General features: G+C 50.2%; 6 protein-coding genes across 6 annotated transcripts; 3 read left to right on the forward strand and 3 right to left on the reverse strand.

The window, feature by feature from the left end:
* Nucleotides 1–1,495: 1,495 nt before the first annotated feature.
* On the forward strand, nucleotides 1,496–3,989 carry N7489_001567 (uncharacterized protein; the record flags this gene model as incomplete). Its single annotated transcript, XM_056707322.1, has 4 exons — nucleotides 1,496–1,589; nucleotides 1,703–2,057; nucleotides 2,356–3,534; nucleotides 3,605–3,989. The coding sequence occupies 4 exons, from the start codon at nucleotides 1,496–1,498 to the stop codon at nucleotides 3,987–3,989; spliced, it is 2,013 nt and encodes a 670-aa protein (XP_056571624.1).
* A 366-nt stretch (nucleotides 3,990–4,355) lies between these two features.
* Nucleotides 4,356–5,470, reverse strand: N7489_001568 (opsin family protein; the record flags this gene model as incomplete). The annotated part of the gene is made up of 5 exons (XM_056707323.1): nucleotides 4,356–4,437; nucleotides 4,486–4,620; nucleotides 4,679–5,166; nucleotides 5,221–5,287; nucleotides 5,337–5,470. 5 exons carry the CDS (start codon nucleotides 5,468–5,470, stop codon nucleotides 4,356–4,358), a joined length of 906 nt encoding a protein of 301 aa, XP_056571625.1.
* A 388-nt stretch (nucleotides 5,471–5,858) lies between these two features.
* On the reverse strand, nucleotides 5,859–8,846 carry N7489_001569 (isoleucine--tRNA ligase ISM1; the record flags this gene model as incomplete). The annotated part of the gene is made up of 1 exon (XM_056707324.1): nucleotides 5,859–8,846. The coding sequence occupies one exon, from the start codon at nucleotides 8,844–8,846 to the stop codon at nucleotides 5,859–5,861; it is 2,988 nt and encodes a 995-aa protein (XP_056571626.1).
* Nucleotides 8,847–9,995: 1,149 nt separating this feature from the next.
* N7489_001570 (ABC transporter ATP-binding protein) lies at nucleotides 9,996–14,288 on the forward strand (the record flags this gene model as incomplete). The annotated part of the gene is made up of 8 exons (XM_056707325.1): nucleotides 9,996–10,309; nucleotides 10,363–11,019; nucleotides 11,075–12,252; nucleotides 12,309–12,484; nucleotides 12,539–13,068; nucleotides 13,154–13,304; nucleotides 13,339–13,515; nucleotides 13,614–14,288. The coding sequence occupies 8 exons, from the start codon at nucleotides 9,996–9,998 to the stop codon at nucleotides 14,286–14,288; spliced, it is 3,858 nt and encodes a 1,285-aa protein (XP_056571627.1).
* Nucleotides 14,289–15,162: 874 nt separating this feature from the next.
* Nucleotides 15,163–18,094, reverse strand: N7489_001571 (UPF0183 domain protein; the record flags this gene model as incomplete). The annotated part of the gene is made up of 3 exons (XM_056707326.1): nucleotides 15,163–15,447; nucleotides 15,920–17,454; nucleotides 17,824–18,094. The coding sequence occupies 3 exons, from the start codon at nucleotides 18,092–18,094 to the stop codon at nucleotides 15,163–15,165; spliced, it is 2,091 nt and encodes a 696-aa protein (XP_056571628.1).
* On the forward strand, nucleotides 17,847–21,515 carry N7489_001572 (putative kinesin family protein (BimC); the record flags this gene model as incomplete). The annotated part of the gene is made up of 3 exons (XM_056707327.1): nucleotides 17,847–18,314; nucleotides 18,367–20,514; nucleotides 20,565–21,515. The coding sequence occupies 3 exons, from the start codon at nucleotides 17,847–17,849 to the stop codon at nucleotides 21,513–21,515; spliced, it is 3,567 nt and encodes a 1,188-aa protein (XP_056571629.1).
* Between the last annotated feature and the right edge of the window lie 163 nt (nucleotides 21,516–21,678).

A 21,678-nucleotide genomic window follows, 5' to 3' on the forward strand; every position in this document is an offset into this window, starting at 1 on the left:
AATAGACGAGAGTAATCTTCCACCAGCCCAACAACCTATAGCAACTTGTGCCTCAAGTGGCGTGTTGGAGGGACTTATTTTACTGCTTTTGTGAAGAAGATTCTGCATCTCTGGTGAAAGCCATTCATTCCCACATATAGCCACCGGTTCCGCTAACATCGATGAGGACGGCGTCTTCATTGACATCCAAACAATATTCGACGGCTTGATGTCAAGATAACTTCGCCCTCTCTTGCGTAATAATTCTATTGCTGTCCTAATCTGCAAGGCCTATTATATTGGCAAGGTATCAAATTGAAACTCGTCCTCCAAAATTTGCTCAAGCCAGCCTCCAGGATTGTACTTAAGAAGGGATCCTATGTTCACTGTTGTTATATCGGTTGGCGGGGAAGACTTATACGGGTCCTCCGATACAACTAGGCCAACTAGTTAGTCTGTATTCGGAAGACCGCGGAGTTGTGTAAGAATATCGATCTCGTTTAGAATATGTTCCGTGTCTCCTGGCTTATAGATAGGGCGGTCAATTGCTTATAAGCAAACTTATATTACCTGAACAAAGCCGTAGAGAGTCGGAGCAATAGCCTCGATATTCTACAAACAATGCGCCTCAAACGTTGGTAGACAACGTTGGTAGACAACGTTCTCGCTCTAGAGTCGGATATATGACTCTCTGCGGATCTTCTGCAATCTCCTAGCACATTTTATAGGCAACAGCAATATACGAGTTCGCTAGGTCTTGGTGCCCATCCTATATTGTGATCGAGTTGTGGCTTTGCTCAAGTCAAGCTTAAAGTAATACTGGTCCAAAGACCTGTGAGGGACGGCCACTGTTCCAGCCTGTATACGAGGAGGTCCCTTTCCGGCATCGCGATTAATTGAAGTACACATGCTCTCTTTTCGTCAAAGAAAAACAGATAAAGGATAATCTCCTAAGGTAAACGATTGGGAAGGGGGAAATGGAGGGGTCAAGGTATTATTGGCTCAGGTGTTCTTTACGACTTCGAACCGACCAGTTTCAACAAGGCAATGGAGGAAATGAATGCAATTGGGAATGAGACACAACCCCAGAGACAGGCCCACCCGTAATGCAGTTAAGCAAGAAGATCGAGAGAGCATGCTGTGATCTAGGGGGTCTGATTGTGAAAATGTCCATAGAGAATGTTGGCAGGGACATGGCAGTTCGTTTAGTGTACGGCGTCATAATTCTAACGGCGCCGAGTAAAGAACTATAATAAGAGTGAGCGCGCAGATTGAACCGGAACCCTCGATGTCGGTTTCGGCGGATTAGGCTTGGGAGAAATGGTACCTACCTCGAGAGCACGTTAACGCGACGAACACCCGCTTGGAGTTTTCTTGGAGGTTGTACCTCTTCATCTTCCTCTTCCTTCTCGTCTCTCTCATCCTCCAAACTTCTCCATCCTTTCAGTACTTGCTTTCATCTATTCTCCATTGTTTTTGATCTGAAATCAACACGGATAACGTAAACGAGCGTGCAATGGGCGAACTCTGGGACAGAAGCCTCCTGGGACACCAGTTATGGCAAGATGAGACGAGACGCGACGATGAGCTTGAGAGGAATGAGGCACAAGGTATGTTCTTTACTATGCTGCATCACTGATCATTGTTCTATTCAATTCCCCAAAGCCCTACCAGCAAGCGTGCCCGTTGATGTATACATCATGCTAATGCTGTTACAACCTAGCCCTAACTGCCCCGAGCCCCACTCAGTCGCCTTCTAAGGACCCTGTTCAGACTGCAGTCACAAGTTCTCCTGAACAGAGTCCAAAGAAGAGGAACAGCCGCTTTCAACTGTCTCAGCTTGCTTCTTTGAATAACCTGCTACTCCGGAATACCGCTCAGCCCTCTCCTACAGGGACCGAGACCACGAACTCTCCCGGGAAGAGCCCCGGTAAGAGTGAGAAGAGCTCGAAGAGGAGCAGTCTACGCCTTCCAAAGCTGCCTTCCTTTAAGTCACTCAGTCTCAAGCGCCGCGGGCCTATCCTCGCGTCCACTGAAGGAATTGTCAAGCCTCAAAAGCCCACCCGTCCTTCAATCCTGTCTCCATCCACTTACCTTCCCCCGATTCTCCTCTTCCTCCCATCTTCCCACCTCCCCGTCCTGAGATCTTACCTCCATCCACTTACATTCCTCCCGATTCTCCTCTTCCTCCCATCTTCCCACCTCCCCGTCCTGAGATCTTACCTCCATCCACTTACATTCCCCCCCTTATCCTCTTCCTCCCATCCCCCAACCTCCCCGTCCTGAGATCTTACCTCCATCCACTTACATTCCTCCCGATTCTCCTCTTCCTCCCATCCCCCCACCTCCCCGTCCTGCCTTTCGTTCTCTCTACAGAGGACCTTCTGCTCCCAACATGGACATTGCTCCCCCCGACCCAGCCGAGGACGCTCACCCTTTTCCCAGAGCTTCTAACCTGCTCAGCGTTATCAGTTTCCAAGAGTGGCTTGAGCGGGAAAGTGACCATCGCGTTGAAACCGTGCCCGCTCCTCATCCAGCTCGCAGTTCTCGGATCAGCTTATTGGCCCATCTCAATAACGGCGGAAATTGGGACGACATCCCTCGCAGCAAGTCGGTTCTGGAACTGGACATGTTTTTCGATGTTCGCAAGGTCGCCCCCAAGAGCCCTGTTGATCCCAATGATGACCAGAATATCAAGAAAAGTGGCGTGACTGAAGAGGTCATTGTCGACAAAACTATGATGACTGGTCCCAACATCAAATCTTCCGTCAAAAACAAAATTGCCATGGTTGACAAGGCCACCATCACTGACTTCGTCATTGAGAGCTCTGCTACCCACAAAGCCACCACAGCTGAACTTGGCATCAAGGGTTCTGCCGCTGACAACCTGCCCACCGACAAGGGCACTGCTGAGACGGACGTTAACATGGAGAGTGCTACCAAGGAGCTGACTACCGGCGACCATCTGATGACTGAGAAGACCACCGCCAAGAATTATGATGCTATCAAGTCTGTTAGTACCGATGAGCCCATCTCGAAGAAGTCTGCTGCCGGGCAAGTCACCATTGACCAGGCTGGCATCAACACCAAGTGTGCTACCGAGAATGAGACATCCAACGACAACCCTGCGACTGGCGGATTCATGATGAATCTCGACAGTGAGAGCTCTGTCATCATAAGTTTGGGCACCGACACCAAGAACGCGAAAGAAAAGGGCGCTGTCCACGACTCGGACCCGGATGGTCCCAGTGATGTCATCAGCGATGAAGAAGCCGCAGACCTAGAGGATGAGATCCAAATCACCCTTCTTACCCTGGAACAGATGCGGCCCCTGACCCAGTTCCGCAACCTGCGCGTCCTAAAGCTGGTTGGTATGATGAAGTCCTACCAGCCTGTGATCTGGCAGGTGGTGTGGTTGAACCCCCGACTAGTCACTCTCGAGCTAGAAATGGCAGTGGGTCTGGATATTGAGAAGCCTGTGGGACCAAGTGGGTGGAAGCCTATCACGAAGGGATGGGTGATGAACGTTAAGTCGTGGGCCGAGCCCGCTTACTAGTAAGTTGTACCCAACTGAGAGTTATGTGACAAAGAGACGTGACAGTATGCTAACCTGACTCACCTGTAGTGGCCAAGGCGACGGAGAGATCAGCACCAAGATCGGGTACGGCGAGTACCTCGACAAGTACTGCATCGAGAAGGCAAAGGTCATTGTCCGCTGCACCGGGTTCCCCGTCCCCCCATACCTGCCGGTCAAGCATCTCACCTTGACCGGCTTCGCCGTGGACGGGGATGCCTTCGCGTTGTGGTTCCAGAACCTCGAGGAGGTTCACTTCAAGAAGGACTGCATCGACTGCGGTTTCTGGCTGTCTCGCGCCCAGCGAGACGTCCGAGTTCGTCACTCGGACCAGTTCGGAGTGGCCCGCGGCGAGGCCGGGCCCTCCGGGGCTGTCGAGCTCGGTGAGGAGACACTTGCCGAGCTCACCGCTGCGGTGGACGGCCTGCGGGTCTAGAGGATGTGAACGGACGGGGTCCGTGTCCATCGGGGGCGGCACGCTCATCAGAGCCTTCTCCGGGGGGCTCTGCTGAGCGTGCCGCCAGGGAAATATCATTCGGCTTTGTATAAGTAAGAAAAAAAAAAAAAAAAAAGGTCAAGTCATTCTTGCTTCTTTATGTAGAGTACGGACAAAAATGTAAAATAGTAGGGCCAAGTCTCAATATCACCATGCTCATATCACATCAAACCAAACCTCAGATGGAACTGAGAATTGAGAGAAGGATGAAGAGAAATCAGATAGTCAACGGAAAGAAATGAGAGAAGAAATATCCAGATCCCATCACCTCAATTCCAATCTGCATGTAAGCGAGAAGTCATTTCCTTACGCACCCTCTTCATCGGAGATACGAATAGCTCCCTCATTGCCGACACCATGGGACCAGAATCCCTCCATATATAGCGCACTACAGCAATTAGCATGACATCAACACCGAGACTGGATTGAAACTCACATCTCAGGAGTATTCTCATGAGCGAACAGAAGCCAGTATCCAAGGATACCTTGCGTAAAGACATCCTGGATAGCGAAGAGGATAGTCTCCGTATCAACGCTCAATCTAAGCGCAAGAGCACCAGCCGCGAGAGAACTACTCAACATTAGCACCCGCAAACCGACTCAGTAATGCCCTTCTGAATATAACTCACATAGGGAATAGCGCTAGCATAGCAATCCCAGACCCGGAAATAGACCCGAAGAGCCGTCTTGCCTGGACATCCTTGCTCTTCGCCGCTCGCTGGGCGTGGAAGCCTACATGATGGATCACGACCAGGTAGGAGATACACGTGAGGGTTAGCCAGACCCAGCGCTCGCGGCTGTGGCCTGAAAATATGCCTAATAGAGCTGTTGCAAGCATGATCAAGTGGGCGACAATCGCGATGAGTAAGTTTGCGCCTGGGAGGCCCGACAGAAGGGCGAAGTTGATGAAAAGAAGCGGGGTTGTAAGTGCCCAGTTCACAAAGCGCAGCCATAGGACCTGGCGGATGTACTCTGTGTCGGTGTCTGGGACATGCTTGTGGCGTTCGTGTATTGTGGCATGTTTGGTTGTTATGCCCTGGCCTGTTGACAGGGCCAGGTAGATTATGAAGGAGATGGTGGTTATCAGGGAAGTTAGAATATGGAAAATCCGCTTAGACTGAGTAGATATTAGATATATGTAAAGTATAGAAGAGATGATGCATCAACTCACCAGAGGAGCTCGAGCGGCCAGAGTATAGAACACCAGCGAGGAGACGCCCATCAACACAGTGACAACCCTATAAATGTTAGAATAATTTGGCAGTAAAATATATATTATACACATACCATAGAGTCCGTTTTCCCGTATCATGAAGTTCCTGGTAGACCTGAGATCCCGGAATAACAGTGGGAATAGGCGCCACTGAGGACGTGGTGGCGGGCGCCGTTGGAGTAGTAAACTTATCAAAAGGATCAATCATGCTGAATTGAAGAAGTTGTAGAAGAAGAAGAGCAAAAGAGCAAAAGAGCAAAAGAGCAAAAGCAATATATGAATGGTATGACGAAGCAATGCATCAAAGCAGGATTTTGGGGATGATTGGGGACAACCGTCATTGACTGGATACTGTCGTCATAGCCAACTATAGCACTACATTGTACATGGGGAGTTAGTACATTTAGTTAATTTATTAGTAAATTAGTAGATTAATTGGATTACAGGATTATTCCTTTCAACTTGGTATTTAATTTGTTTGATGTTCTACATTATTGGTTGTACTGCAGTTGTCAAATTGGCTGCCATGTCCAATCACTGCTCTGGAGATGATCGATATAATACATAAGAATAAATATACAGACTTGTACAGCGTTCTAGGCGTTTGCCTCATGCATCACTGTCTCACACCGGTCGCAGATCGTATTTTCGACCGCCACCGGTTCCGGAATGGCGTACCGCCAGCACCGTGGGCACTTGGAGGCCTGTGGCGCGTACACATACACTTTGCCTGGTTGGCCACCCAGTTCAAATGTCTCCTCATATTGCCATTCAGCATCCTTGATCTCGGTCGGGAGAGCTTCACCATGGGATGACAGGGTGATGGATGACACCACAAAGAGATCAGGGAGCTCTGACAAATACTGCTGGAATAACCCAGTGCCGGGGACCACAATGTGGACAAAGGACTGCAAGGAGGAGCCAAGCTGCTTTTTACTACGGGCCTGCTCCTGCAAGTTCTTGATAGCGGAGTGGACTACCGTCAGCTCCTGGTAGCTGGTGTCCAGGGCTGAATCCTGCCACTCCGGAGCCGGGGCGGAAATAACACGCTGCAGGGGATGCTGAGATTTGGTGCGGATAGACTCGGGGGTATATTCCCATGTCTCTTCCACAAGAACTGGTGTGATAGGAGCCAGCGCCTCTTGAAGATGGTTGTAGATGTAGAATAAGGTCGTTTGTGCGGCACGCCGACTAGTACTGTCCTCACCAAGGGTGTAGAGCCGGTCCTTGATCGCTTCCATGTAGAACGCAGAAAACTCAAGGTTGGCCCACCGGTTCATCGTACTCACGCCCTTATAGAACTCGAAGTTGTCACACGCCTTCTGCGACGTGAGTACCATGTCCGAAAGGTGCTTGAGTGCAATGCGATCGACCAGCTGCAGCTGCCCGTATGGGACAACGTTTTCCGGATGGAAATCGGCAAGTGCACCCAGCAGCAACTTGAAGGTGACACGGAACTTGTGGAGACTGGTGTTGACGGTCTGGAGCACTTGTCTTCCAATCACCACGTCGCGCGTGTAGTCACTGCTCGCCGCCCACATGCGAAGTGCATCTGGGCCAAGAGCGTCGTACACGGGTTCTGGGTTCTCAAGTTGCTTCTTTCCTTTGCCTTTACGGGGTTTGAGAGGAGGCAGCAGAGTTCCATCCATGATGGTCTGTGGGTGGATCACATTGCCAATGGACTTGCTCATTTTCCGCCCATATTCGTCCAGTGTGAAACCGTGGGTGATGAGATTCTTGAATGGCGCACGAGGCGTGGATTGACCCGAACCGAGCTGGTGTGAGATATACGTGAGAAGACCCGACTGGAACCAACCACGGTGCTGATCGGTACCTTCAAGATATACGTCGGCTGGATGACTCCGTCCCTCCATGGGAACATCGATCTCGGCCCAGCTGGTACCACTGTCAAACCAAACGTCCATCGTGTCCGTTCCACGTCGATACCCCGCTCCAGGTTCGTTCCTCAAGGACGGAGGAATCCATGCAGCATCATCCGCACTGTCGGTCCACCAAGCATCGATTCCCCGCTCTTCAATTGTGGCCATGATATGTGAAACGCTATCCTTGGTCAAGACAGCCTCTCCAGTGGTCCGGTGATAGATTGCAGGAATTGGAACACCCCACGCGCGCTGTCGCGAGATACACCATTCACTCCGGTTTTTGACAAAGTTCTCGAGCCGTTGCTTTCCAGTCTCAGGAACAAACCGGGCATCTTCCAACGCTCGAAGAGCACTACTGCGGATATCGGCCACATCGGCAAACCACTGCTCGGTTGCCCGAACAATGACCGGAAGCTTGGAACGCCAGTCGTAAGGGTATTTGTGCTCGTACTTGTGTTGGGCAAGCAACTGATCACACGATTCCACCCATTCCAACACTGCAGTGTTACCTTCTCCCAAGACAGGCTTTCCGGTTAAACGCGTAGGATCGAGGGGCATAGCTTTATCTGTGAATTTGCCCTCATCGTTGACGGGAGCGAACACAGGAATGCCACGCGCAAGACATGCTTCGTAGTCGTCCATTCCGTGACCAGGGGCGCAGTGAACCATACCAGAGCCAGAATCAGCAGTAACAAAGTCGGCGGCGAATATGGGCTGCGGCTGAGCTTCAGGCCCCTTGAATAGTGGTCGATATGTAGTTTTCTCCGCCAGCTCAGACCCCAGGATAGACGGCACAATGACAGAGAGATCTTCTTTCAGCATATTCTGGAGGTACTCAAACCGCGATTGGGCGATAAGAAGATGACCGTGTTTCTCCGACAAGACAATAGTGTATTCCAAAGACTCGCTGACTGCAATAGCAGCATTGGCAGGCAGCGTCCAGGGTGTAGTAGTCCAAATCACCGCACTCAGGTCCTTTCCACGGAGAAGAGGGTTTTCCAAGAGATACTTAGGGATATCGACAAGAGGGAACTTGACGAGGGCGGCGGTCGAGGTATGATCTTCCTTGTATTCCAATTCTGCTTCCGCAAGAGCGGTACCCGATGAAGGCGACCAGTACACCGGCTTGAACTTTCGGTAGATGAGGCCTCGGTCCACCATTTCACGGAAGATACTCAATTGTCGCATCTCGAATTGTTTGTCCATGGTCTTCCAGTGGTTCTCCCAGTCGGCCATGACTGCGAACCCACGGAATCCTTTCATCTGCTCCTTCACAGTTTGTCTTGCCAATTTCCTTGCGGATGTGCGAATAACGGCCGGACTGACCGTTTCACTTGTGATGTCCGCGTCACGCAGGCCTTGGAGGGCTTTGAGCTCGATCGGCAGTCCATGGCAATCCCAGCCTGGTACGTACCGCACCCTCTTCCCGCGAGCCAATTGTACGCGACAGATGATATCCTTCAAGATCTTGTTAAGCGCATGTCCGACATGGAGGTCGCCATTTGCATATGGCGGACCATCGTGCAGGACAAATGGTTGGTCGGCGGGCCTTTCACGGCGTTGCCAGGCATAAAGATCATCGGTGCATCGTTTTAGGTATTTCGTCCGGTCGACAGGCGATACACGTGGAGGGAATGATGACTTAGGAAGTTTCAATGTCGAGGTCCATGAGCGGGGGATTGACCGCGCCAGTTCCGGCATTGTCCAGCATATCCCTAGAAAGTGATAAGGTGGGAAGGTCAGGAAGAGAAGAGTCTTGGCATTTTACAAAAACATGCCTGCCAGAAAGGGTTTAGACTCCGCCAGTATTTTTAAATATTTAAAGACACTAGTAGTACTATAAGCCCATCCGACTACAACATACATTAATCCATCATTCCTGCTGTACAAATGTGCTAAAGAAAAGTGTGCACTTCATTACATATATAAATATACTAAGTAAAGAAAGGGGAATGGGAAGAAGAGGAGAGATTGGACAAGAGGGAAGCCTTTGTCTCCTCCGATACATGTAAACAGTGCAAACAGTCGGTGTGGAGTGGCAGAACCCTTGATCCTATATCTGAAATATCAGCAGCCCAGGTCTCAATGCTAATGTTGTACTCGCGGATCACGCTTTCGTCGATGTATGATCGAACGAGTTTCAACACATCCCGGTAACGAGGTGTAAAGCACATCGCCATTTTGTGAGAAACGGTCCACTCAATGGATGTATTGAACTGTGAAGACTCCACATGAGTAGTATCCGGGCGTCCAGAAGAGGCGGGTCGGGCGTACGAGCAAAGTTAGCAAAGCCTCCTCTCGCATCTATTGGGGCAAGGCCATCAAGATATTGAATGAACTTCAGCTGGCTATGGGTAATAATTGTAATAATCCATATTTATCAAAGGACAAATAAGGAATAAGGAATACTAATTTCTAGCCCGTCATTCCCTCACATATTATCTGACGTAGTTCGTTACTACTTACTAACTACTCAGTAACTTGGTATGTTGATGGAATAACATACGGCAAGATTCCACTAGGCCACGAAAACCAAGGTTCTCGTTGAGGGCTTAGGGAAACTCATATCCCAGTTTGGCATATGTAAATACGTTGCGAGGGATCGGGCCCCGCGGAACCCCGAGAGGATTTTCGGCCAGGCCAAGACACCCAAACCATCAGCAGTGCAGCCCGCGGACCCCGGATAGCCGCATGACCACCCGTGGAATCCAAGTCTAAAACAGCCGCATATCTCGATGGCTAGGAATTATCGTTATGTCCTCCCCAACACAGTGTTTGGATCGTACATCGTCAAAATAGAGCAAAGTCGACCCTATGCTCGCCTAACAGGGGTTCGCCTGAACATCTACAATGGAGAAAGAATCCGTGAAATATAGATCAGAGGGACAGGGAGCTGAGGAACAAACAAATGCATTTAATGGTTACCTGGTAGTATCACCCCCTCCCATCGCAGGCTTAAAGGCTAACATCAGGAAGAGGATCTTTCAGTATGGCTCGTCCAAGGTGTATACCATGCAGGGCATTGCCACTGCCTGCGCACTGGGGTCCGGCGTCGGCATGGCTCTTGTTAATCTAGTGTTTGGCCAGTTTATCACAGTCATCACTGACTACACGTCGGGTCGTATAGATCCTGCGAGGTTCCGAGGCGAAGCAGGGAGACTCAGGTATGTGCCCTGCGTTCAATCCAGATCAGCAGAAGAAACTAATATAAAGATAGTCTCTACTTCTTTGTCATTGGCCTTTGCCGATTCTTTTTAACTTATGGATACAGCACACTGTTTACAATTGCCGCGTACCGGATCACGCGAAATATTCGCCGCCTGTATCTGAAAGCAGGTCTGACCCAGGAAATTGCCTTCTTTGATTCTGGCGCTAGTGGATCGATTGCCGTGCAAGCTACCTCGAACGGACGATTGATCCAGGGTGGAATATCGGAAAAGCTGGGCCTTGTTGTCCAGGGCCTGTCTACTTTTATATCCGCCTTCGTGCTGGCATTTGTCACTCATTGGAAGTTGACTCTCATTTGCTGTTGTATTGCCCCAGCAATGCTTCTCGCCCTAGGAATCAGCTCTGCCATTGAAGCTTCTATTGAAACAAAGGTTCTCAAAGTTCACGCGCAGGCTGGAGCTTTCGCAGAAAGTATTTTGTCAAGCTCTCGGACTGTACAGGCGTTCGGACTTCGGAAACAACTGCTACGCGACTTTGACAGATTCTTGCAAGCTTCAAGGAATCTCGGAAACAAGAAAAGCCCTCTTTTTGGCTGTCTATTTGCCACGGAGTACAGCATCATCTTTGCAGGGTTTGGCTTGTGCTTTTGGCAGGGTATAAAAATGGTATCGACTGGGGAGGTGGCGCAATCAGGAGATATTTTCACGTTTGTTCAGTCTCAGTCATTTCACAGCTGGCGATGCTAATCATGTTAATTTCAGTGTGCTCATGTCTGTCGTTGTGGCAGCTACAAGCTTGACATCTATACTGCCTTACGTGATTGATTTTGTCCGCGCTGCCTCTGCAGCGGCAGAGCTATTCCAGCTCATGGACCGGACGTCGAGGATTGATCCGTTCGACGAGTCCGGAGAAAGACCGACAGACGTTACGGGATATCTCGATTTTGGTGGCATTTCGTTTGCCTACCCTACGCGCCCTGACGTCAAGGTGTTGAATGATTTCTCATTGCATATCCCTGCCGGGAAGACAACTGCGCTCGTCGGAGCAAGCGGCTCTGGTAAAAGCACCATCGTCGGGCTGATCGAACGTTGGTACGATCCTTTGTCGGGAACGATCAAGCTTGACGGCCAGACTATCGAGACGTTCAACCTCAAATGGCTACGCCAGCAGGTTAGACTTGTTCAACAGGAGCCCGTTTTGTTCGCTGGAACAGTTGCTGAGAATATCGCCAATGGCCTTGTGGGCACACCGTGGGAGAATGAATCCGCAGCCGAGAAGCAGGCCCGGATACAGGACGCTGCTAAAATTGCTTTCGCCCATGATTTCATCACGGAACTTCCCAATGGATATGATACAGTCATTGGAGAGAGAGGTGGGCTATTATCCGGTGGTCAAAAACAGCGGGTTGCAATTGCTCGCAGTATTGTTTCCCAGCCCCGAATTCTTCTTCTGGATGAAGCAACGAGTGCACTTGATCCTCATGCCGAGGAAGTTGTGCAACGGGCACTAAACAATGTTTCGAAGGGACGCACAACGATCACCATCGCACACAAGCTAGCCACCATAAGAGATGCTCATAATATTGTCGTCATGGAAAATGGCCGTATTCTCGAACAGGGCACTCATAAATCGCTTTTGGATTCGAATGGCGCCTACGCACGCCTAGTGCAAGCCCAGGATTTGTCTGTGGCCGCGCAGAACCCCGAAGATGTGTCGAATAGCTCGGATGAAACAGATAAGGAAGACCATGTCACACTGACTGGTGAATTGACCCGGTGCTCAACTATGACGAGATCAGCTTTGGAGAAACGGTTGAGTCGGGATGATTTTGACAACTGGAAAAGATTGGGGCTTCTCCACACAGTCTGGAGATTGGTGAAATCGACCCCTGAGCTAAATTGGACTTTTGCGATTCTGATTCTGTCTTGTCTCGCTGGAGGTGAGGCTAGCATTTTTAAGCCCAATTCCCGCGAACTGAGACTGACCAAATTGTAGCTGCGTCTTTCCCTGGCCAAGCTATTTTGATGTCCAGGTTTATCGAAGTATTTCAGTTCACAGGTGCAGCTATGCGGACGAAAGGGAACTTTTTTGCTCTCATGTTCTTGGTTCTGGGACTTGGAGCTTTCGTCGTCTACTTCGTTGTTGGGTGGACATCAAATGTTGTGGCACAGGTGAGTCTCTTCCAGTGATGTATGAGTATATCTTGGCTTGACTAACTCATCCAGACAATGAACCATAAATACCGGAAACAAGTCGTTAATGACATGATGAGGCAAGACCTGCAATTCTTTGATCGCGCCGAGAACACCACAGGGGCACTAACCAGCCGTGCCGACTCTTATCCACAGGCTGTGTTTGAGCTTATGGGGTTTAATGTTGCTCTGATACTGGTAGCAACGGTCGGTGTATTGTCATGCTCCGTCCTAGCACTGGCATATGCATGGAAGCTCGGTCTTGTTATTATCTTAGCAGGACTTCCACCCATGCTCCTTTCTGGTTACGCTCGCATCAGAATGGAGGGTGCAATGGACCACAAAATTTCGAAGATGTTTTCCGGAAGCGCATCCATTGCCTCAGAAGCCGTGACGGCTATCCGGACGGTGTCCTCCTTGGCGATTGAGACGTCAGTTTTGGAGCGATACACCAAGGAGCTTGACCGAGCGAATGCGACATCTACGAAGCCAGTGCTTCTCATAATGCTCCCTTTCGCATTCACTCAGACTGTTGAATACTCTTTCCTGGCTCTCGGTTTCTGGTATGTTTGTCGTATACGTTCCATATGCTCGAAGTGGCTTGTTCTCGGTTTGATGACAGGATGCTAACCACCGGATCGTCTCTAGGTATGGATGCCGTCTTGTCTCATTTGGAGATGTGAGCATGGTGAACTTTTTCATCAGTTTCTTGAGTGTGTTTTTTTCTGGCCAGCAAGCTACAATCCTTTTTGGCTTCTCAAGCAGTAATATGCATTCCAAACCTGTATGGGAGGCGAAAGTGAGTTGCTAATAGTTATACAGGCATGACAAAGGCAACAAATGCTGCCAATTACATATTTTGGCTGGAGGAGCTCCAGCCTACCATTCGAGAGACCGACGAAAACCGTGACATTGACCCTGGCGACCTTAAGTCTCTGCACTTGGAAAGCCTGCAATTTTCTTACCCAATGAGACCTCACGCTCGTGTACTACGTGGCATTGACCTTCACGTATGTCAGCCCAACTTGTCCTCTTTTCAATCCTGTCCTGTGGTCTACCCACTTGACGCCATAAACCTGTCCTTGTTCGCTGCTAATATATTGTATAGATCGAAAAAGGACAATTTGTCGCATTCGTCGGCGCATCTGGCTGTGGAAAAAGTACGATTATTAGCATGCTCGAACGCTTTTACGATCCAGTAGCCGGTCACATTAAAATCGACGCACTTACATTGGATAGCTTGAACCCGTGGCTGTATCGAGGTCAAGTGGCACTTGTGCAGCAGGAACCCACCCTCTATCCCGGCACCATTCGCGAAAACGTCGCCATGGGGACACCGACTGATGACGGATCAACGGTTCCTGACAGTGATATTGAAGCTGCATGTCGGGCTGCCAACGCGTGGGAATTTATCTCTTCTCTGCCCGATGGCCTTATGACTCTCTGTGGGGCGAATGGGACACAGCTGTCTGGTGGGCAACGTCAGCGCATCGCCATTGCCAGGGCGCTACTCAGAAATCCACGTTTACTCCTACTTGATGAAGCAACAAGTGCGTTGGATACTCAGTCGGAGAGAATTGTCCAAGATGCGCTGAATGAGGCTGCTTCCCATGGGGATAGAATTACGATCGCGGTTGCCCATCGCTTGTCTACTATTCGCCATGCCGATATGATTTGCGTTTTCGACGGGGGCAGGATCGCTGAGTCTGGAACTCATGAGGAATTACTGATGAAAGGCCGTCTTTATCCGAAAATGTGCGAGGCTCAGAACCTCGGCACTTAATGAAGCATCCTATCTTCTGCTCCTTCCAAAGCCATGAGTTTGAATATGTTATATATGTACGTACTTGGAATAATCGAACGCGATGATGGTCTGATTAGTAGATCAGCGCAGATAGATAATGTAATTTAACTGAAGCGAATATATACTCAAAGCCTTTCGACTATTCCCCCATATACAATGTCCAAAAGCCCCATGTAAAATAACGTCCTCCTCCCCGGGTTCGCTGCCAGCTTTCGGGTCAGCGAGCCAGCTCAGCGGCAATTGCATACAACCATTGAAGGGGCAAATCCTTGATCTGATAAAGTTCGGGATGGACTCCGTTTCTCGTCCAACTATCAATTCTTATGAGCCAGTCTTCTTAGACTCATCGGGTACAGAGGGGCCTCGGACAACCCCAAGATTCCGCGTCAGATCGGGTAGTAGCTACAAGCCTCGCGAACGAAATGCCACAGACTAAAGATATGAAGGCGTCTACAAGCCGTCAGATGGCCTTAATATAGTAATCGATAAGGCTGTTGAGGGATATAGTAAGTATCTGAGGGTAGGGCAGTAAGTCTGGACAGAAGCCCTCGAAACCTTCATCTCGCCTGTTCTCGCTTTCCAAAAAGCCGATAATTGATTCTGCTGAGACAAGCTATCATCCGATTCCTGGATTGTCAGGCATAGTAACCAGGTCACTTCTCCAGGGCTCCAGGGCTAGCGTGTATTTCAGTTGCTTCTACTGGTACTCGGATTACAATGTAGCAGCTTCCTGTACCGGGCTCAGCCACTGTGTAGGACCCAAGATATTGTCTCCTTCCCTCATTGACCGACTTCGGTATCGGTGGAACGGGTGATGAAGGGCGATTTGGATCTCTAATATGTCTGAATTTGCTCATAGGTAGCCAGCATTGCCCAAGTTACCACAATACTCCGCCCCGTATTGATTCAAAACGGAGAGAGCTTCTTTAAGATGACTTTGCAACATGTCCTCTCGGACTTCGATCCCGTTGCGAGCAAGTTCAGATAGTGTGGATCCAGCAACCTCTAACAAAATAAGCGCAGGAATTCCGTTGAGCGATCCTTCACTAAAAGGCTGCGAAATGACTGTTCCTTGAAGGTCCTCCGGTGTCTTGTAGATTTCTTTCTGGCGCTGAAATTCGGGGACCCATCCGTCCTTCTGTTGCTTAATAAATGATCGACTTCACATTGTGAGGTAGAGCATTGTGACATGTGGATGGCCCAGTCTCAAGGCGGAGTACAGTGGGACGTCGTTGATCTAGAGCCTTGAGCGTTCGCACGGCGACGCGCTCGCCATGTAGATAAACAATCTAATCCCTATTAAGCTTGATAACTTGTCAGGTCTAGAAGATATAGCTTACACTCGAAAGATATGATTCAGGCATAGGCGCGTTGGGGATGGAAGGCAGAAAAAGAGAAACAAACAAGGGGACATAAAAAGCCTGCGGAGTTCCCAGACCTCCAAGGGCCAGGGCTCCGTCTCCCCATGGTCTCCCTAGGTAGGCGGCTGATTACTAAGGCAGGAATAGTGCTGGCCAGCCCTGGGGCATTATCATGATTCATAATGCATTGAAATATGATTAAAAAGTGCTGGCAATAGTCTCAAATCAGTACACTGTCAAGCAACTCACGGCGCCATTCTTGAGAACTTCAAATAAAAGCCCCGGGAACCCAAAAAGCTCGGTGTTGCCCAACCCCCCATCCTGCCCATCTGCACCACCCCGAGGACCTTTGGCCGTGGTCTCCTCCCAGCCACCAAGAAACTCAACGCTACTCTCAGGGCTTTCTCCCCAGCCACGGTTCAGCACCATTGGCCGTTGCAGAGCACGCTCCTCGGCGGGGCTGGCATAAGATCCTTTCCAAGTAGTACGCAGCCGTTCTGAGACTTCATCATAGGGCGATTCCGAAGTCAGACAGTCGCCAGATTCATCCAAGGGAATTAGCCAGCGACTTCGCCGGTGACGATTAAATGGATAAGAGCCCGGCACGTTCCCATGGAGAATAATCTTGGTCACTGTCAGCTGGGAAGAGGGTGGCTGAGGCGATGGATCCGGGCGGCCTGAGGCGGGGAAGGCAGGTCCAGGTGTTGTTGGATATGAGATGAAGGCATCAAACCCATGGTGGAAATAGTTGAAAAAGCATTCTGCGGGCAGTGAGGTGGGGTCTCCAATATTCAAGGTAGTCATCTCTTCGTCAGAATCATCAGTTACACTGTTAGTGGATGAGTGGTCGCCGTCCGGAATCTCGATTCCTCTGCCTGGAGATGGACTCAGGTGCAGGTCCCCACCCCCAGCTGCACGATGAATCGAGATCCGGCGGTCGTTCTTACGGTAGATTGCATCGGGTGGACCGAAGTCTGCAATCAAGTCCTGGGGAGTCGTCTCTCCCAGTGTTATGTATAGTGGAGAGCCCGTCCTGCGAACCACTTCAAGTTTCCCAGCACCAAGGACATGCCACTCCTCGATTTCATCCGCCAGCGATTCTCGAGATTTACCAATCAAAGCCGACGAGCGCGGGTACTGTGCTTGTTGCGTGAACAACTTGGCTCGGACCTCAGGCCATGACGACCCTTGGAAGATTGACATTGATGTGGCCGGAAGGGCAGCCGAGGAGGATAACAACGCTACAAAATCACATTGGTCGGACCAGGCAGAGTGCTGAAGGGGAAACGAGAATGCAACCCCGGGATACGAGAGCACGTAGGTGCCATATGGTGACTGTGGATCAGACGGTGGTACATATTCTCCTGGGTATGATGGACCAAACAAGCGATTGTAGACGTGCCGGAAACTAGGGCCGTGCGAAGACAAGGGTTGTTCTGCTGACTTCCCACCTTTGAGCACCTCCTGGTTTTTGTATACCAAATTTACTCGAGAGAAGTCAAGAACTTCGATCAAACGAAGTCTCTGGTCAGGACCGTCAAATCGAAGGCGCAGGCCATTTGAAGGTAACTGCAGTATCACCGGTTTGCGAAGGGGATCTGCGGGAGAATAGGCTAGGTCGATGGCGGGATAGGTCTGGGGATAGGATTTGACGCGGGTGAGGACATTATGGAGCGAAGCTCCCAGGGCTTCCAAAGTATTAGCGAGAGTCGCCGAAAGGGCTGTGAGGCTAGACAAAGAGACATACTGATAAACCCGAGCCCTTTTCCAGGGAAGATTTGCGCCTGTGTTGGGGAAGTAGAAGTAGTCATAGTGATCTGTCCGTTTTCATGGCCCAGCGACTATGGGTGGACGAAGGTCCATGCGAAAGTCGAGCTATGCTTATTAGTTAACAAAAGGAGGCTCCAGAGGCGTAGGGAAGTCAACACGATATGAGGGGGGATAGCGATAAGACGATGACGATAGGGCAGCCGACCATGTCATGTGAGAGGGGGAAATGACGACATTATGTAAGCTTTGTTTATGTTTTCCCGTTTGAGACAAAAGCTCCACTGATATACACAATGCTGAAAGACTCCGACACAGCTGGTGAAAAGATCAAATCGACTTCAAGATAACCTTCTGATATTACTGCTAAAGAATACCACAATTACACTCCGAGTGTCGCGCTGTCAACATGGTTGGCCCACCAAGGCCCCCATCCACTCTCCCCACCACCACGAGGAGGTCGGGTTTGCGCCAACCAGTTCGACGAGCGGGTTCGGCAGCGCCAGAACGCCATGCGCCGCCTGGAGTATCTACACCCTCAGTGAGGTCATCTGCGATCAGCGCAGCGCGTGCGCCGAGGAGCCCCGAAAAACCGGGCGCTGCGAGTAGGAGGAAGGAGAAAGATTTTGACCGAGAAGTCAGCGAGGACACAAGCATCCATGTGGTAGTCCGCTGTCGCGGCCGCAGCGATCGCGAAGTCAAAGAGAACAACGGCGTGGTCCTGTCAACACCAGAAGGCGTGAAGGGTAAGACCCTCGATCTGTCGATGGGACCGAACGCGGTTTCAAACAAGACATATGCTTTCGACAAGGTCTTCTCTCCGGCCGCCGATCAAACCACTGTCTACGAGGATGTGGTCGTGCCGGTCCTCGACGAGGTTAGTATAGTCGCCGCATACTAAATCAAAGACCCGCGCTAATTGCTTGCAGATGTTGGCCGGTTACAATTGCACAATCTTCGCATACGGACAGACTGGAACGGGAAAGACATACACCATGTCAGGAGATATGACCGACACATTGGGCATCCTTTCTGATGATGCTGGAATTATCCCACGTACCCTTTACGCCCTGTTTCACAAACTCGCGGACACAGAAAGCACAGTGAAATGCTCTTTCATCGAACTTTATAACGAGGAACTCCGTGACCTTCTATCATACGACGATAGCACCAAGCTCAAGATTTTCGAAAACGAGAAGAAAGGAGGACACAGCACAATGGTTCAGGGCATGGAGGAGACTTATATCGACTCTGCGTCCACCGGAATCAGATTACTTCAAGCGGGCAGCCACAAACGTCAAGTGGCAGCGACGAAATGCAATGACCTGAGTTCCCGAAGTCATACAGTTTTCACCATCACCGTTCTCACGAATCGCAAGACCGAATCCGGCGAGGATTATGTTAGCTCGGGAAAGTTGAACTTGGTTGATCTCGCGGGTAGCGAAAACATCGGACGGAGCGGTGCGGAAAATAAACGGGCAGCAGAGGCAGGCCTCATCAACAAGAGTCTACTGACTCTTGGGAGAGTGATCAACGCTCTGGTGGATAAGAGCTCGCACATTCCTTACCGAGAGTCGAAACTCACGAGACTGCTACAAGATTCACTTGGAGGACGAACAAAAACATGTATCATCGCCACTGTTTCGCCTGCCCGAAATAACCTAGAGGAGACCATTTCTACCCTTGATTACGCCTTCCGAGCCAAGAACATCCGCAACAAACCACAGATTAATTCCACCATCTCCAAAAGCAAGCTTCTGCAAGATATCGGCATGGAAATTCAGAAGCTCAAGAGCGAGCTCATTGCTACCCGGCATCGCAATGGTGTCTATATGACGCCTGATGCGTTCGAAGAGATGACTATGGAAAGTGAGTCACGACGAATCGTCAACGACGAACAGCGTGCCAAAATTGAGTCGATGGAGGCAAGCCTCCGCCACAAGGTCCAAGAGCTACTTGCTATCACGGGCAACTTCAACTCATTAAAGCATGACAATGAGGAGACTGAGTCCAAACTCAAAGAAACGCGCGAAGTTCTCAACGAAACAGAAAGGTTTTGGAAGGATACTCAGGAGAAACTGGACGAGGAGAAGATTGTGCGGAAGGCCCATCAAAATACAGAAAAGCAACTTCGTCACATTGGGGCTGGCCTAGTGACCACTTTAAATGGCACCATTCAAGATGTGAATGGATTGCACGCGAAATTGGATCGCAAAGATAACTTGGAGATGGATAACCGGCAAACTTGGCAGACCTCAACCGGTGAGGTATCGCATGTCACAGAGCGCGTCGAGGCTCGCATGCATATTTTCCAGACGCAGCACGCGAAGCTGCTAGAGGAGATGTCTGGCAAAATCCACCAATTTGTGGGCCATGAATTGGACACTGTGCAGTTCACCCGCTCCCACCTTAAGGATCTTGATGCCTCATTTGACAAGGTCGAGGCCGAGGCTAAGAATAACACATCCACTGCCCACAACCAGATGAATGAAGTTCTCGAGGAGATTAAGGTCCTTCGAGAAGAAGTTAAATCCAAAGTTGGCGAAGGCCTGAATGGCTTGTCGGCTGCTGCTGCTCGGATCTCCGAAGAGGTTATTGGGGAGTTCTCGGAATTCCACTCCCAACTTCACTCATCATACAGCACACTCGGCAAGGACTTCAAGACCATGTTTGAGGGCATGGCAAAGCACCTTGATGAACAGAAATCCGAGGTTCACAAACTACGTCTCGAGCTGCAGGCAGCTAATCGCCAGACAGTGGAGGCCAATAGAAAGGCTTCATCCAATCTAGCACAGGTTCTAGAAGAGGAACACGCGAGTGCACAAGCCGAGCGCGAAACTCTTATGTCTCACATCCGGGGACTCCTCGAAGACTCAAGTCATAGACAAAACAACCGCCTTAAGGGCAAATTTGATACCCTCCGCACCGACATCTCAGCCTCAGGCGACTCTCTTGAGCAAGCGACTGCGCGGCACGACAGACACATTGATGAATGGATTTTCAAGGAGGAACAGTTTGCCAAGGACATCACTGCATCCAAGGATGAAATCAAGACCAGGATGCAGAATGATTGGGAGGTAAGAACAGCTGATATTTTTGGGTTGCGAAACGGAACTAACGACAGCAGACTTTCGACCAGCGCAATGCCTCAATTCATCGGGCAACGGAGGCTGTGCACCAAGAGACTGTGCGGATTGTTGATGCTCAAATGAGTGATATGGGGACACAAATGGAGGCTTTGGATGACTTCGTTGCCAAAGCACGGTCTCAGAATGGCCGCTTCCATGAATCACATCTAGGCAGTCTGAATTCCATGGCTAAGAATGTCCGAGAGTCCCGCTCAAACGTCTATGGGCAACTTGACGGGTTCACTGGGCGTGTCGAGCAACTCCAGGGGGATGTCGACATGCATACCGAGAACCTGCAACAAACTACTGCACCTCTACATGCTGAAGTCCGCCAACCACTGTTAGAAATGCGGTCCAACATTCAGAGCCACCCCTTGAAAGAGTATGTCCCAACAGGTATAACCCCTCAGAAACGACGATACGAATACCCTTCGGAAATGCCCCAAACGGAAGCTCACGACGGTCTTCGCACTCGACACCGGACATCCAAGCAGTTTACTGCTCTGCCATTCAGCGAAGAGGAACAACAGGACTCCCCTGCTCCCACTTCACCGCAAAATTCACCGTACAAGAAATTCGTGTATAATGATACCCCGGAAGAGGTAGGCCACTCTCTTCCATCATCCGCAGCCCCACCTTCCAACACTGGCCTTAGAGAAGTCGACCTAAACGTCGCCAGACCGGTCGTGTCTGATGGTGACGCGCTACCTCCCACTAAGCCGGAAACCCCCGCTTTGCCCACATCCATGGAGCTGGACGAGACGCCAGAAAAGGAAGAGCCAGAACCTTCCCGCAAACGGCGTCGCTCGAACTCAAACAACAATCCCGAGACTAAACTCCCCAAGACCATGCTCTCGAAAAGGATGGCGGGCATGAAGGAGGGTCGGGAAAACATGCCGCCCACAGCCATCGGCGGTGGTCGAAGGTTCAGAAACCGCACCTCTGATTAGGTGGATTCCATGTTCTTTGCTTGCATTTTGCATTTCTTCTTTTCTGGAAATTTGTGATACCCGATAGTCGCTGGGCTTTTTACTCTGGGTTGGAGTTTTTGGCTGAGAAAACAGTGTTGGGTTGGACATTCTCTTGTATCTCTTCCTTTTGTCTGAGTGCCTT

This window comes from Penicillium chrysogenum (genome assembly GCF_028827035.1).
Source record: "Penicillium chrysogenum strain IBT 35668 chromosome Unknown utg000001l_segment0_segment0, whole genome shotgun sequence".
NCBI classification, from domain to species: Eukaryota; Fungi; Ascomycota; class Eurotiomycetes; order Eurotiales; family Aspergillaceae; genus Penicillium; species Penicillium chrysogenum.